The 12,640-nt window shown below is 39.7% G+C and overlaps 1 protein-coding gene across 3 annotated transcripts in view; it reads right to left on the bottom strand.

The window, feature by feature from the left end:
* The window catches only part of slmapa (sarcolemma associated protein a), a 38,168-nt gene that overhangs the window by 20,976 nt on the left and 4,552 nt on the right, over positions 1 to 12,640 (bottom strand). For 2 of the 3 annotated variants that reach the window (XM_080792233.1, XM_080792232.1), the window contains exons 3-8: positions 8,223 to 8,370; positions 7,966 to 8,038; positions 2,340 to 2,376; positions 1,566 to 1,628; positions 1,086 to 1,181; positions 794 to 865 (exon numbers count right to left, since the gene is read on the bottom strand). In XM_080792233.1, coding sequence (XP_080648359.1) covers positions 794 to 865; positions 1,086 to 1,181; positions 1,566 to 1,628; positions 2,340 to 2,376; positions 7,966 to 8,038; positions 8,223 to 8,370 — 489 coding nt within the window. Of the gene's footprint in view, positions 1 to 793; positions 866 to 1,085; positions 1,182 to 1,565; positions 1,629 to 2,339; positions 2,377 to 4,928; positions 5,044 to 7,965; positions 8,039 to 8,222; positions 8,371 to 12,640 lie in introns of those variants that run through there. The other variant, XM_080792234.1, reaches the window with a different exon arrangement.

The following is a 12,640-nucleotide window of genomic DNA, read 5'->3' as shown; positions in this document are numbered from 1 at the left end:
AAGATTTATTGTTCTTGGCTGCCAGGCTGCCAACAGGTCATTGCATAGCCTCTAAAGGGTACATTTGTAAAAGAAAAAAAGAAAAAAAGAGTCGTATTCTGTGTCTGCGAAAATTGCATATGATGTCATACTCTTTGAATAAAATTTACTTTTTAAAAAAAAAAGGTAAATTTACTCAATATTGGCACATACTCCATGGCTCCATGACTATTAACAAGTGTGATAATTTCCCATCGTTACGGCTTTTACACTGCATATGCTTATGAAAAACGTTATTTATAAAGCACTTATACATAATAATAATAATTTCGAATGTAAAATAATTTATTTTTTTTTAGATTTATTTTGCGGCTTACGCCTTTTATTGTTTTTTTTTTAAGGGACAGACAGTAGGCTGACAGGAAACGGGAGAGAGATGGGGGGATGACATGCAGTAAAGGCCGTGTCGGGCTCGGGAGTCGAACCCGCGGCACACTGCGACTGGATTACCAGTCGGGTTACGCCACCGCCTGGGCCAATAAAATGAATTTTGATCAAAAATGTTTTAAAAAGGCATGTATTGAAATTGCAAGAGTAAGCTCCTCAGTCTTACAGCAATTAACTCCAGCAGGTTCTTGCTTGAGAATCACAGGCTGCCCACAAGCTTGTAACTGTTAATAACTCAAAATTGTAATTAAAGTGCCTTTAAAGTAAATCAGTAAAATCTGTCCTAAAAACAGACAGGAAACCTGTATAGGGAAGTGAAGATATGAGTAAGCATGTATGTAAGCCGTTGACGGAGCATGACTGTCACCTTAGAGTAAGCCTGTAGTTGACTACCCATCACCTCCATTCTGGACAGCAGCCGGTCCTCATCAATCAGAGCCTGACAGACACAGACAGAGGGGTCAGAGTTCATCTGGGGAGGCTATGTGTTAGCTGTATGATACTATGTACTTGTAACCTAGTTGCTATACATGCATTTAGCATGCAGGGTTTAGTAAATAATAGGTACTACCTCTTAGCTCTGCTGCAGCTGAGCTACTAAAGACTCAAGAGCATACAAGGGGGTTTCAAATGTAATAGTATGGTAGTGTGTGTAATACCTGCCAGCTGCTTTCTGAAGCCTCCTGTGTTGTAGCTAAGAGGCGCTGTAGCGTCGCCAACTTCTGCTCCAACATCTGCTCTCTGTGTAAGGCCTCCTAGAGAGAGAGAGAAAAGGTGGACCAAGATGAGAAACGTTTGACACACATTGGGCCTCATTCACAAAGCTGTTTGTAAATGATCTACTATATTTTGGTGTATTGTGACGTAAAAAAAAAGTAAGTAAGTAAAGCCTTTGTGCAATGAAAAGGCGTATAAAGCCTTCATTTGTGCAGATCACAGGTGTATCATATGATGATCATGTGATTTCTTTATTACACTGCACAGTAGGTAGGCACTCAACAATGCACTATAAATGCAGTGTGCTGACACTAGACAGTGTGAACAGTCACCCACTGCCAGTGTTTGTCTCTGTATGATAGAACAGCAGTAGTAAATATAGTGTAGTTGCAGTGAATGACCAGTAGGTGTCAGTGTGTTACCTGTAGATACTGGGAGAGCTGGAATAGTTCCTGAGAATACATACTGGGAGTATTGGCAGCAACCTGGAAGGAAGGAAGGAAGGAAGGACACACACGCTAAATACATATTCATAAACAATTTGGAACTGTATAGTATGATAATAAAGATGTGTGTGTGCGTGTGTGCGCACGCTCTTTAGAACAGTTAACTACATCACAGAAATGGTTCAACTCTAATCACACAACCACACACACCCTCTCCTGGTCTACATTCCTCATAGTAGGTCTATCTGAGACACAAGACACATGACTGATCCGAGTCTGGCTCTCAGAGTCTCATTTCATCCGAGAACAAACTCAACAGTGAGATAGTTATTAAACAATTCAGACCGACTGAGACTGACAGACAACTAGAAAAAGTGTGGTCTCCACCAGGTCAGGTAGGTTATTGTGGCTTCCTGGTGGAGCTATAATAATTGGCCAATGTGAAAGGCATAGAAAGGTAGACAACTCCTTCGGCTCTGGGGCAAAGGAGGCACAGAAGGGGACGTTCGGTAGGCCAATCAAAGGCAATGTAAACGTTTGTTTTCTCATGCCAATAAAGCTTTTTATTCGTCCCTAGTAGGAATGTTTACGTAAATTTACATAAATTGCACACTGGGTTCATGATTTGTACTACAGAGATGTTAGTCAGATAAAAGCAACCCAGTCAGTGTTGTGCACCCAGGTGTATGTGTACGAGTGTCGCAAGAAATTACATATATACACACACACACACACACTGTACTGTCTTACCTTGTCTACAGGTAGTGGTAAAGGAGCCTGGATTACACTGAGAGAGACATGCAGAGACAGACAGACAGACAGACAGGGACAGGATCAGTTACCAACGATGACCATTTTTACAGTCAACACAACAAATAAAAGTGGAGTCAGATACAGTACTGTATATACTGCATACTACAGGCAGTCATCAGCTTTTCCAGCAACAATGGGATTATTGCACGGACAACATGTTTCTTAGCGACGCATCAAATCAGTGTTCTAGACTAACACACAACTTCCCTACGGCTGTCCCTGCCCCTCTACCTCGCTCTGGCTGATCGAGCTCTGGTCTCACACACACACACACACACACACACACACACACACACACACACACCACATCAACTGTTGACGAACAGTGATTCGTGCTGCCGATATTGGGCTCGGGCATGTCAACTATAAGTTACATGAAATAGAGTTTAAATGTAAATTCCGTCAATTAAAACTGACGAAAAATGTTTGTCGACTACCTCTTTTCACTTACGAAAACTAAACGAAAACTGAATGAAAACTAAGCTCTGATGACTAAAACTAAAAGATTAAATATATTAACAATTTCATCAACAAATACAAACTAGACTAAAATGTTAGGGGGGGGATTAGTGTGCAGGTGTCACGCTCCGAAACTAGCCCGATCTATAAGCTCACAATATGTTGCAGCACGATGCGTTGTGAGCTTGTAGATCGTCTATTTTAGGCACAGCCACACAGCTAAGTATAAATCGGGCATTACGACTAAATCAATAACAGGTGAGATGAATAATGAATAGTCTGTCCATAATAATTATCCTAATGTATAAATTATGGATATTAAAGGGTTAAGGACAGATGGGCCTTTTCGGGGAGGGGTCACAATAAATGATGGACTTGGATGGTTCTTCGTCTCAACTGCTGTAGATTTAATCAACTGTAGATTTAGTAGACTAAAATCATATGATATTTAGTCGACTAAAATCATATGATAGTATTTAGTCGACTAAAAGTAGACTAAAACATTTGACATTACTAAAAAAATCAAAATAAATCTAAATGTGCTGTCAAAACACAGATAGAGTGCCATAATTAAACGGCTACAGGGTGTCTTTACTGAAAACAAGTGGAGCTTCTGGCATAAGGGAGGTGCTACTGTGGAATGGCCTTGGGATCACCAAAAAGATCAGTAGTGTTAATGCAATCCTGCAATCTGCCCATTACATCATGAGATACCTTGTGGGCAAAGCTGACATTTTATAGTCTTTGGGGAAAGTCTGCTGGAGTGTTTTCAACCCTCTTTTACATCAAGGCCCATTCTTTATTCTGCATTTGAGCCATGGACCACCATTTCATGAGATTTAGCCTCTCAGACCCAAAACGTAGAATATTTTGTTGTCGTTGGATAAGATTTTGTCCACAATAAGAGACAACAGGCAAACATTGATCGGGGTGCGCACGCTTTTCCGACACACCGAAGATCCGAAGCGGGGGGACATAGATAGATAGATACTTTATTTGTCCTTTCGGAAATTTGTTTTGTGCACAGCAGTCATCAGGATATACATAAAACATGCAAACAAACAGATCACACAGTACATAGACAATAAAGAAACAGTGTCTATGTACTGTGTGATCTGTTTGTTTGCAAACGATGGGATGGGATGCGATGCTATGGGAAAAAGCGATGGTCCGACATGCGCTGCTCCCGTGCTTGCGGTTAGGGTTAGGTTAGGATTGAGGTTTCGGATCAATAGTATGTCGGAACTAAAGCCTACATTCTCAAATTGTGTAGACTTCTTGTAAATTAAGTAATGCAGTTTTTTTTTTAACAATTTAATTCTTGAGCATAAAATGATTCACCATTTTATGCTCTCAAGAGTTAAAGGTCTATAAGGGCTCATTTGGTTGCCAACTCTCCAGCATTTAGCCGGGGACCACCTGGAACCCCTTCAAGGACCACTGGTGGTCCCCGGAACACTGGTTGAAAACCACTGAGCTAGAGGAAAGCTCAAACTAATATTTGGTCATAAAATTATTTTATATCTGATTAAACAACAACTAAACCTCCCCTTGAAGTTTGATCCCAGTAAATAAACACATAAAAACATGGTGCTAAATTGCGTAATTGTGTCATTAAAACATGAACAGTTATGATCCTTAGGAAATAAAGGGTTAATGCAATGTTTTGCTGCTGGCATTAGAATTAAGATAATTCTGTTAATCTGTAACTAGAAATAGAAACAGCGAGAGAGCTAATCAAACTACCATGAGTAGAAGTTTAGGGAGTGAATGAAACAAACTTGGACATATGTATTTCTATATGAAGCACAGCAACTTTCCCGGAAGAGAATAAGTTGCATAGAAATAAAAACCAATGAATACTGCCATAGAATACATACATAAATATATATTTGTATTGTTTTGTATATCTAAAAACACAACACAAAGCATATACATGGACAGAGCAAGATTGCATTCCTAAACACAAATAAATATGAGCACACACCCACAGTCCCACAACCAAACACAGAAGGTCATTTAGCAGACTATACAAATGCTACACGATTTACAACACTGATAATTTACCTGTCAGCTGCCACTGCAGTGTCTCTATCACAGGTTTGAGTCGAGACCTTCTCTATATAACTCAACTCCCTAGGACAAACACCCTTTTATTCGGGTCCTTCTTTTCCTCCTCTCTTTACAACAGCTGATTTTTCTCTTCTTCACTTCCGCAGACTATCTAAAACGCCACCGCTCCCTCCCTACCTCCTGGCATACTTAATGATAAGGAACAAGCCCCTCCTTCCTCATTTCTCTGACCCTCCTCTGCCTGGAAGACATAGATGTTTGTTGGATTAGTAGCCTGGAGAGGAGCGATTGGGTGGAGTTTGTTTTTACATCGTAACTGCCTTTAGCAGGCCAAAAGGTAATATGCCTCGCCCATTTGGGACAAACGGGGTTTGAAAACACATAACTGCATGACCGTGTGACTCTGCAATGGTGAAATAGTTTGTGTGTGTGTGTCAGGTGATAACAGATATGGAGAATACCAGCCTGTTGTAAACAGACACACTATTAAAACTGAAACCACGTGTGACTGTGTGACACACACACACACACACACACACACACACACACACACACACACACACACGAAGATAAACTCTATGCTGTGTTATCACAATGTTTGTGAAGTTAGGTACCAGTCTTAGGAAAGTCTATATCAGGGGTTCCCAAACTTTTCAATGTCAAGGGGGCAATTACTACCAATATTATTCTATTGCGAAACACAGCCTTATTCTGTGAAAAGACATTGTTTTGAAATGTAACTTCCTGAAGTGCGTATAGTTCTTTATTTTTCCCAGCGTTTACTTTTGCACCATAGGTAGCAATCATTAAGCGGTTGTTGCTTTGTAATATGTGACGGCTACTTCCAAAATTAAACAAAATTAAAGCATAATAATAGCAATATTTTAACCGGTTACAAATGTCTTAATTGTTACCGGTTAAAAAGCTAACCATTAATTAACATCCCTCCCTACTAATCATGGATGAAAACCTGGAATGAAGACAGCATGACAGCAGATGGTGCATTAACACAAGTCAATGGATGGATGCACACACACACACCAACATGTATGGTCATCTAGAGCAGCTGACCATAAGCACATAAAGATGGGAAACCACCGGTACAGTAACGACTCCATACTGGGTCAACTGATGGTCCGATATTGACCATATGACTGTCCACAAACTGCAATGCCTATGCGTTTCCCTCCTACACACACCTATTATCACTCATACACACATAACAGGCACTTCCCCCCCAGTCAAACAGCCTGGGTGACCTCAATATAATATATAGACACAATTGGCCAAATATGTTTGGATTTATTTTACTATGGAATATACAATTTTGCATGCCGTAAAACTTTGTCGTATTAAATGTCTGTTTTCAGTTCTTTTACCGTAATTTCCACATTCATGTATTTTAAATATTCAACTGTAGTATCCTTTGTCAGTCCTGGGTTACACACACACACACACACACACACACACACACACACACACACACCTATTCACTGTCCTCCAGTCAAATTACAGACTGGGTGACTTCCGACATCAAGTACACGAACACTAATCACATCACTATACAACAAAAGCGTGCCATGTCTGTATGTGCCTGGGTTTACGAGTGTGGGTGCTTGCAATCATTCTGCCAGCATGCAGAGCTATACTGTAGTAGTCTGATGACTGAATTACTCCCACGGGATCAATAAAGGTGTGTGTGTGAGTGTGTCTTGTCTTGTCTGACTGAAGAGAAGCTTTAGTCAGTACACACACACACACACACACACACACACACACACACACACACACACACAAATCATAAAACTGAACTCTGTTAAGAGTGAGCCACTGAGAATGTTGTATTCTCAATAATACTAAACAATTAGAATCTATATCACTCAAAAGCATAAAAAAAAAAGATTAATCAAATCTTGCTGTCTTAGTGTCTCCCCAATCAGAGAAATTAGAGATTGGGTTCTTTTAGGTAATGAAAACTGTCTTGCACACTTGGATGAAATCTTAGTGACAGGTGCATGTACATATCGTACAATTAAAAATAATGAAATAAAAAGAACGCACGCGGACCATCGTCACTTGCTCAATAAAGAAAGATATTTAATCTTGCAATGCAACGTTTCAGTCAAGGACCTTCAGAATGGATCATTGTGAAACACTAAAGATGATGGTACCGTGTCAGCTTCTGCTGCACATATAATAAAAAGATGATGGTACCGACAGCATAAGATGATATCTAACTGACAAATTAATGCACCAGGCTGTATATCTTGAATAAAATCCATCAATCATCATGGAGAATAATACTATGGTATTTTATCACGTCACCCCAAAATGAGACTGTCAGACACCGCTAGCTCATTCAGAACATAAGACCACAATGATCCTTTTTCTGTTATCCTTTTAGCATTTTTGTATAACTGTACCTCTGTACCTGAAATCTGTAACAAACAGTTAAAGTATTCAATCAATCAACACGGCTACTAGAACAAGGAAAGCTTAACACGTGACACAAATGGAACCGTGTCCTTTGGATATATTGATTTAGGGGCAGCGGTGGCCGAACGGTTTGCGGAGCAGTCTTGATATCGGAAGGTCGCTAGTTCGTATCCCCGGACCGGCACGTTAAAATTACCACCGTTGAAGTGCCCTTGAGCAAGGCATTGAACCCCTACCATGAAATATATATATAAATATAATATGAGCAGGGCCTGGCTGTAAACAAGTTATTGAGCTTAGTCCAGTTACCCTGGGTAAACATGGTAACTTTGCTTACTTTGGATATATGAAATGTAAATGATATGTCAGAACTTCAAGACAGGAGTCTTGACTTGTTAGTCACAAACGTACTTAACAAGATGGTGCCCGAGGGAATTGCCTTGTTAAAATGCTACTTTTGAGTTCTCACCAATACAACAGTTTCACGACATGTAGCACTAGCCAATATCAATGATTCATCTTTTTAGCATGAGGCAATTGGAATACCGGTAATTAACAAATTAGAATTGGCCCAATATGAGATTACAGTACTTACTCAGCTCGTCTGCGTGCCTCTATTCCATCTGGTAGAAAGAGTTTGATAGTCGACACGATACAGCCATGAGTCACTGGATGGAATAGAACATTATTATGATTATCATTATTACTGTCAGCAATCTAAAGCTACAGGTGAATTATAATTCTCATTACCATTTGTATCTCAGTTTATCGCCTCTTGTAACATGTTTGTGTGTGTTGTATATCAGTCATGTCAGAGATAGCATGTTTAACTTTGTTACGTATGTGTCTGACCTTTGCGTGTGTTCTCCGTGACATCAACTCCAAACTGGATGATGTCGCCAGAGAGAACCTCGCACGGCGGGCTCTCCTCCGAACCGCGACTCAAGCGCTGGCTGTTTATAAACGTTCCATTACTGCTCTTTGTGTCCTGCAGGTAGAACTACAGAACAGACACACAACACAGACAGACAGAACACATCAGAATGAGCACAGAACATAGCAGAACCCAGACTTTATAGAATATATAACCTAGACGATTTCAAATCAAGACTCACAACAAGATGAAACTATTTCAGTAGTCTTAATTGCAGAGGTGGTGTAAACTTACTAGATCACCACAGATCATAATTAGCAGAAGTGGTCACCAAGTCTCCGTGCTGAATCAAACCATATTGAATGGAAACTACATTGTTGTACTCGTTGCATTTTGTCTTGTTGTGAATCTTAGATCTGAACACTGCACGTTTTAGAATGTTTACAATAATTAAAATTGATTCTTTTGTAAGGTGTCTCATCTCAATGTAATAAAACAATGAATACAACACAATCTCTCCCCTCATCCCTCTCATATCATCTCAGTCTTCTCAGTTCTCTCATAATCTCTCCCATTCATCCCATCTCTCCTCACCTCATTTCTGCCCTCATCACACCCCTGCCCAGTCCCCATCTCTCTCCAATCATGTCTCATATCATCTCCCCTGATCTTTCTTATATCATCTCCCATTCTCCCCTGATCTTTCTGATATCATCTCTCCTCCCCTCATCTTTTCATATCGTCTCTTTCCTCTCATTCCGATTTGATTCAATCCAGTGATAACTGATAACTCACAAAGCAAATCTGATAGGCTGAATGTAAAATAAACACACACAAGCAAGGATATAGTCACCCGGATCAGCACACAGAGTTAAAACACATACACACACACAGTTGACAGTTCCCTCCTGTCCCCATGGTAACTCAGAAGCAGGGACCTAACTATAGAGCCTTTCACATAGCAACGTGCGGTCACGCACGCACACGAATGTGTGCACAACTGTATACGAACATGCCTACAAGCGATCCAAAAATAATAATAACAGACACAGTAAACATTTCAAAAACAGGCCTGAAAATCCACCTTTCAGTAGGAGAGGAAATATTCACTTCACCTTAGACAGGTCAGGTGCGACTGTAATCTTTTTCCCACACACGTACATAGTGTTTTATATTTTGAGATATTGAATAGTGTTATTTTTCCACGTCATTTTTATGAATTGATTACACAGGACCCGAATGGAAATTGGAAACAAGACCGCAAGGACTTTTTTGTGCTATCCTTTTAGACCAAGTGTTTGACTATACTCTGTTGCCGTTTACACTTTGTCTATTAATAAAGTATTCAAAAAATCAATACATGGCAATGATTATGGCTTTCAGACACTGTAGCTATGTATGAATTATGTATGCGTGCATGGTATGTAAGTGCGTGTGTACTGTCACTATTTAAGACTCAGGATCAGGGAGGGACTGAATTAACATTTAAAACCTCCTGTGATGCACTGGGGTAACAGTCATGTGGCAGTCAATCAAGTCAACCAACTTAAACATAGACTAGGGGTTGACAATGAACAGCGTTTTCTAATGGCTGTCTGGCTCCAGTGAGTGAATTTCCAAATGTACATACAATACATTTCTAACTACAGTATGTTGTTGAGGTGATTTAGGCTCCGGGCCAACTATAGTGGCATACCGTCACCGCCGTTTCCTGTTCCAGTTATTTCCCCACATCTTTCCAGTTCCAATTTGCTAATAAGCTATTCATAACGAAGCTATGGGAAAATGAATTGTAAAATTGATACAATATGTCACCGTCTGAATTGTACCATGGACAAATCAGGCTTAATAGTATGTATGTGTCCATGTGTCATAACCATAGTATGGCTGATGGAATTTTATAGTATTCAAAGACGGAATGATAGTGTGTGTTTAAGTCACAGCAGTGTAATACAGTCAGAGAACGTCCGCTGCCTGGAGACATCCCTAGGGGTGACCAACAGCTGTACAGCGATCATCCGTGCAGATATTATGCAGGCTTGCCGATCACCACGACATCTGCTAAGCTTTCCTAATTCTTACAAAAGAGAAATATTCTAAAGATCAGTGAATCGGCCCGCCTGGACGGCTGGTGTAGACGTCCGGGGCAACTAGGCTGCTAATCCAACCCGACAGCGCGTCACAGCCAGGTTCCAATCCAGACCCAACCTTTGAAAAGTCCCATCCATCTCCCCATCAGTCAGTATACTGTGCTACTGTATAAATAAAAGCCTTTAAAAAAAAAAAAAGCTCAAAGAAATATGTACCATAGATACCAATGAATATCACAACATTCATTGGGTATCGTGATATTAACAATATTGTTACATCATTAATACAAGCACAGACACTGAGGCTCTGCATGTGTACAGGAAAATCTGTCTCCATTTTTGGTGTGTGCTGCACGATGCTGCACGACGTGCATGGGTGTGCGCGCGTGTGTAAATGACAGACATTCTTTCTTCATTTCCTCAGCCAGTATAAACTTTACAAACTGTCTAATCACCTTGCAACAGTCTTTCTTACTCTTCCCCTCTGTCTCTCCCCAATTCAATTCAGCATACTTTATACAGTAGGTGAGACAAAGGCGACATTTGTAATGAAAAATCAGAGATAAACAAATGATCGTGATCATTAAAAAACATACGATGATGAAAACAAATAGACATCTAAAATAGGTTAAGTGTCAAGACATTATTTGTTTATGTTTAGAGATGAAACTAACAGGTCAGGGCAAACCGGTAGTAGCGGGAATCACCCTCACACAACATTTTCAATGAAGGTACAGTGAAGCTTTACTCCTCAGACACATTGTGGCAAAAGCTTCACTGGGTTTGGGTAAAGCTATTACCGCAGTGAGGGCAAAGCTTCCAAAACATTATTGTCTATGAACATTTCTCAATGCCTCCAGCAACAAATGAAAAAGGCTTAGCTGTGGATGATAGAGGAAATACATGAGCATGGAAACAATGAGCTTAAATATTAAATACCTTTTTGGAGAGACATTTTAATTTAAAAAAAGTGTTCATTCATATCTGCATCACTCATAAAAGTATTTGTCTACAATTAAGTATTATTTGTTCCATTGAACCTTTTTTCTCCCACTCTACCCGTCTCTCTTCTCAAAGAATACTACAAAAGGATGGAGCACAAAAAAAGAAGAATCACCCTGCTTTACACCTGTCCTGAACAACTGATGTGACAAAAAAAGCTTCCTAATCAGTTTGTATTACTATTTGAAGGTTTAATATGTCATGAGTGTGGCAACAGAGTATTTGGTTTGGAACAGACCCATCTTGTCTCTTTCTGTCATAGTGACATTGTCCTGCATCAGATCATGTGTCCCTATCCAAATCAGGTTCTCCAATAGCCTCTTCAGTTATTTTGTTTTTAACAGTCATAATAGTAGTTAATAGTTAGCAGACATAATAGTAGTTCATAGTGACATATTGACTTGCAGCTTTCTATGCAATTTTATCAAATATACTTTTTGTGAGAATTATTGTGGAAATAAGGAATATCTATCCGTTTGTGTGGCATAATGACTTAATTTGGAGAAGAATGAAAAGAAAAGCGACACGTGAATTTGCAATGGGTTCCAATTAGGATAGTGCTGATGATTTTTAGGTTCAAACCGGACCGAACCATTAACTGATTTTGACCACTTTTCTGTTGGGTCGGCTCAGGGTAATTCCCTTCTCCGATAGTTGTTTTAACATATTTTTTGTGATTTTGTTTGATGTGTAAAACTATAGCATCCTATTCCACATCCTGCGGTACAACAGTACAGCGTTGTACCACCAACTACACACACACACACACACACACACACACACACCCTCAAGTCACCTACAGAACCATGATCCACGGCGCAGTCCTACATTATGTTGATTCCCAACAAAGCCTGGGGCAACAATGTTAATCACATGCGTCATGAAGAAGATATATATAGAAGTTATTACTAATGCAAAAGAAGTTGGATTTAATGTCATCTAAGTAAATATGATGTCGTTAGCAAGGGTTGCTTTTGTAGGCCATTTATAACTCGCCAGCATGTCTCATAATGACATTTACTGGTTCGATCAGTCCACATAAAATCAAACTGGTTAAAGCTTTTGTTCTAGGGTATTCAATTTATGCTGAAAATAAGAACATCTTGTTGAGCAAAAGGTGTTCTTATTTTATGTTGTGTGGGTGTTGTCATTGTTTGTCAGTGTTTTAATTAAAACTATAAAACACTGGAGCCGAGTGTGGACTTCTTTTTCTTCACTGTATTCAACCTTTTGTCCAGCACCAGCGAGGGACTGGATGTGGGAAACCCACTTGTTTCTAAACTGAGCAAAAGGTCTTATCATAA

This window comes from Protomyctophum bolini (genome assembly GCF_963924005.1).
Source record: "Protomyctophum bolini genome assembly, chromosome: 2".
NCBI lineage: Eukaryota > Metazoa > Chordata > Actinopteri > Myctophiformes > Myctophidae > Protomyctophum > Protomyctophum bolini.
Note: the sequence above shows the minus strand (reverse complement) of the source record. Positions and strands in the feature narration are given on the sequence as shown.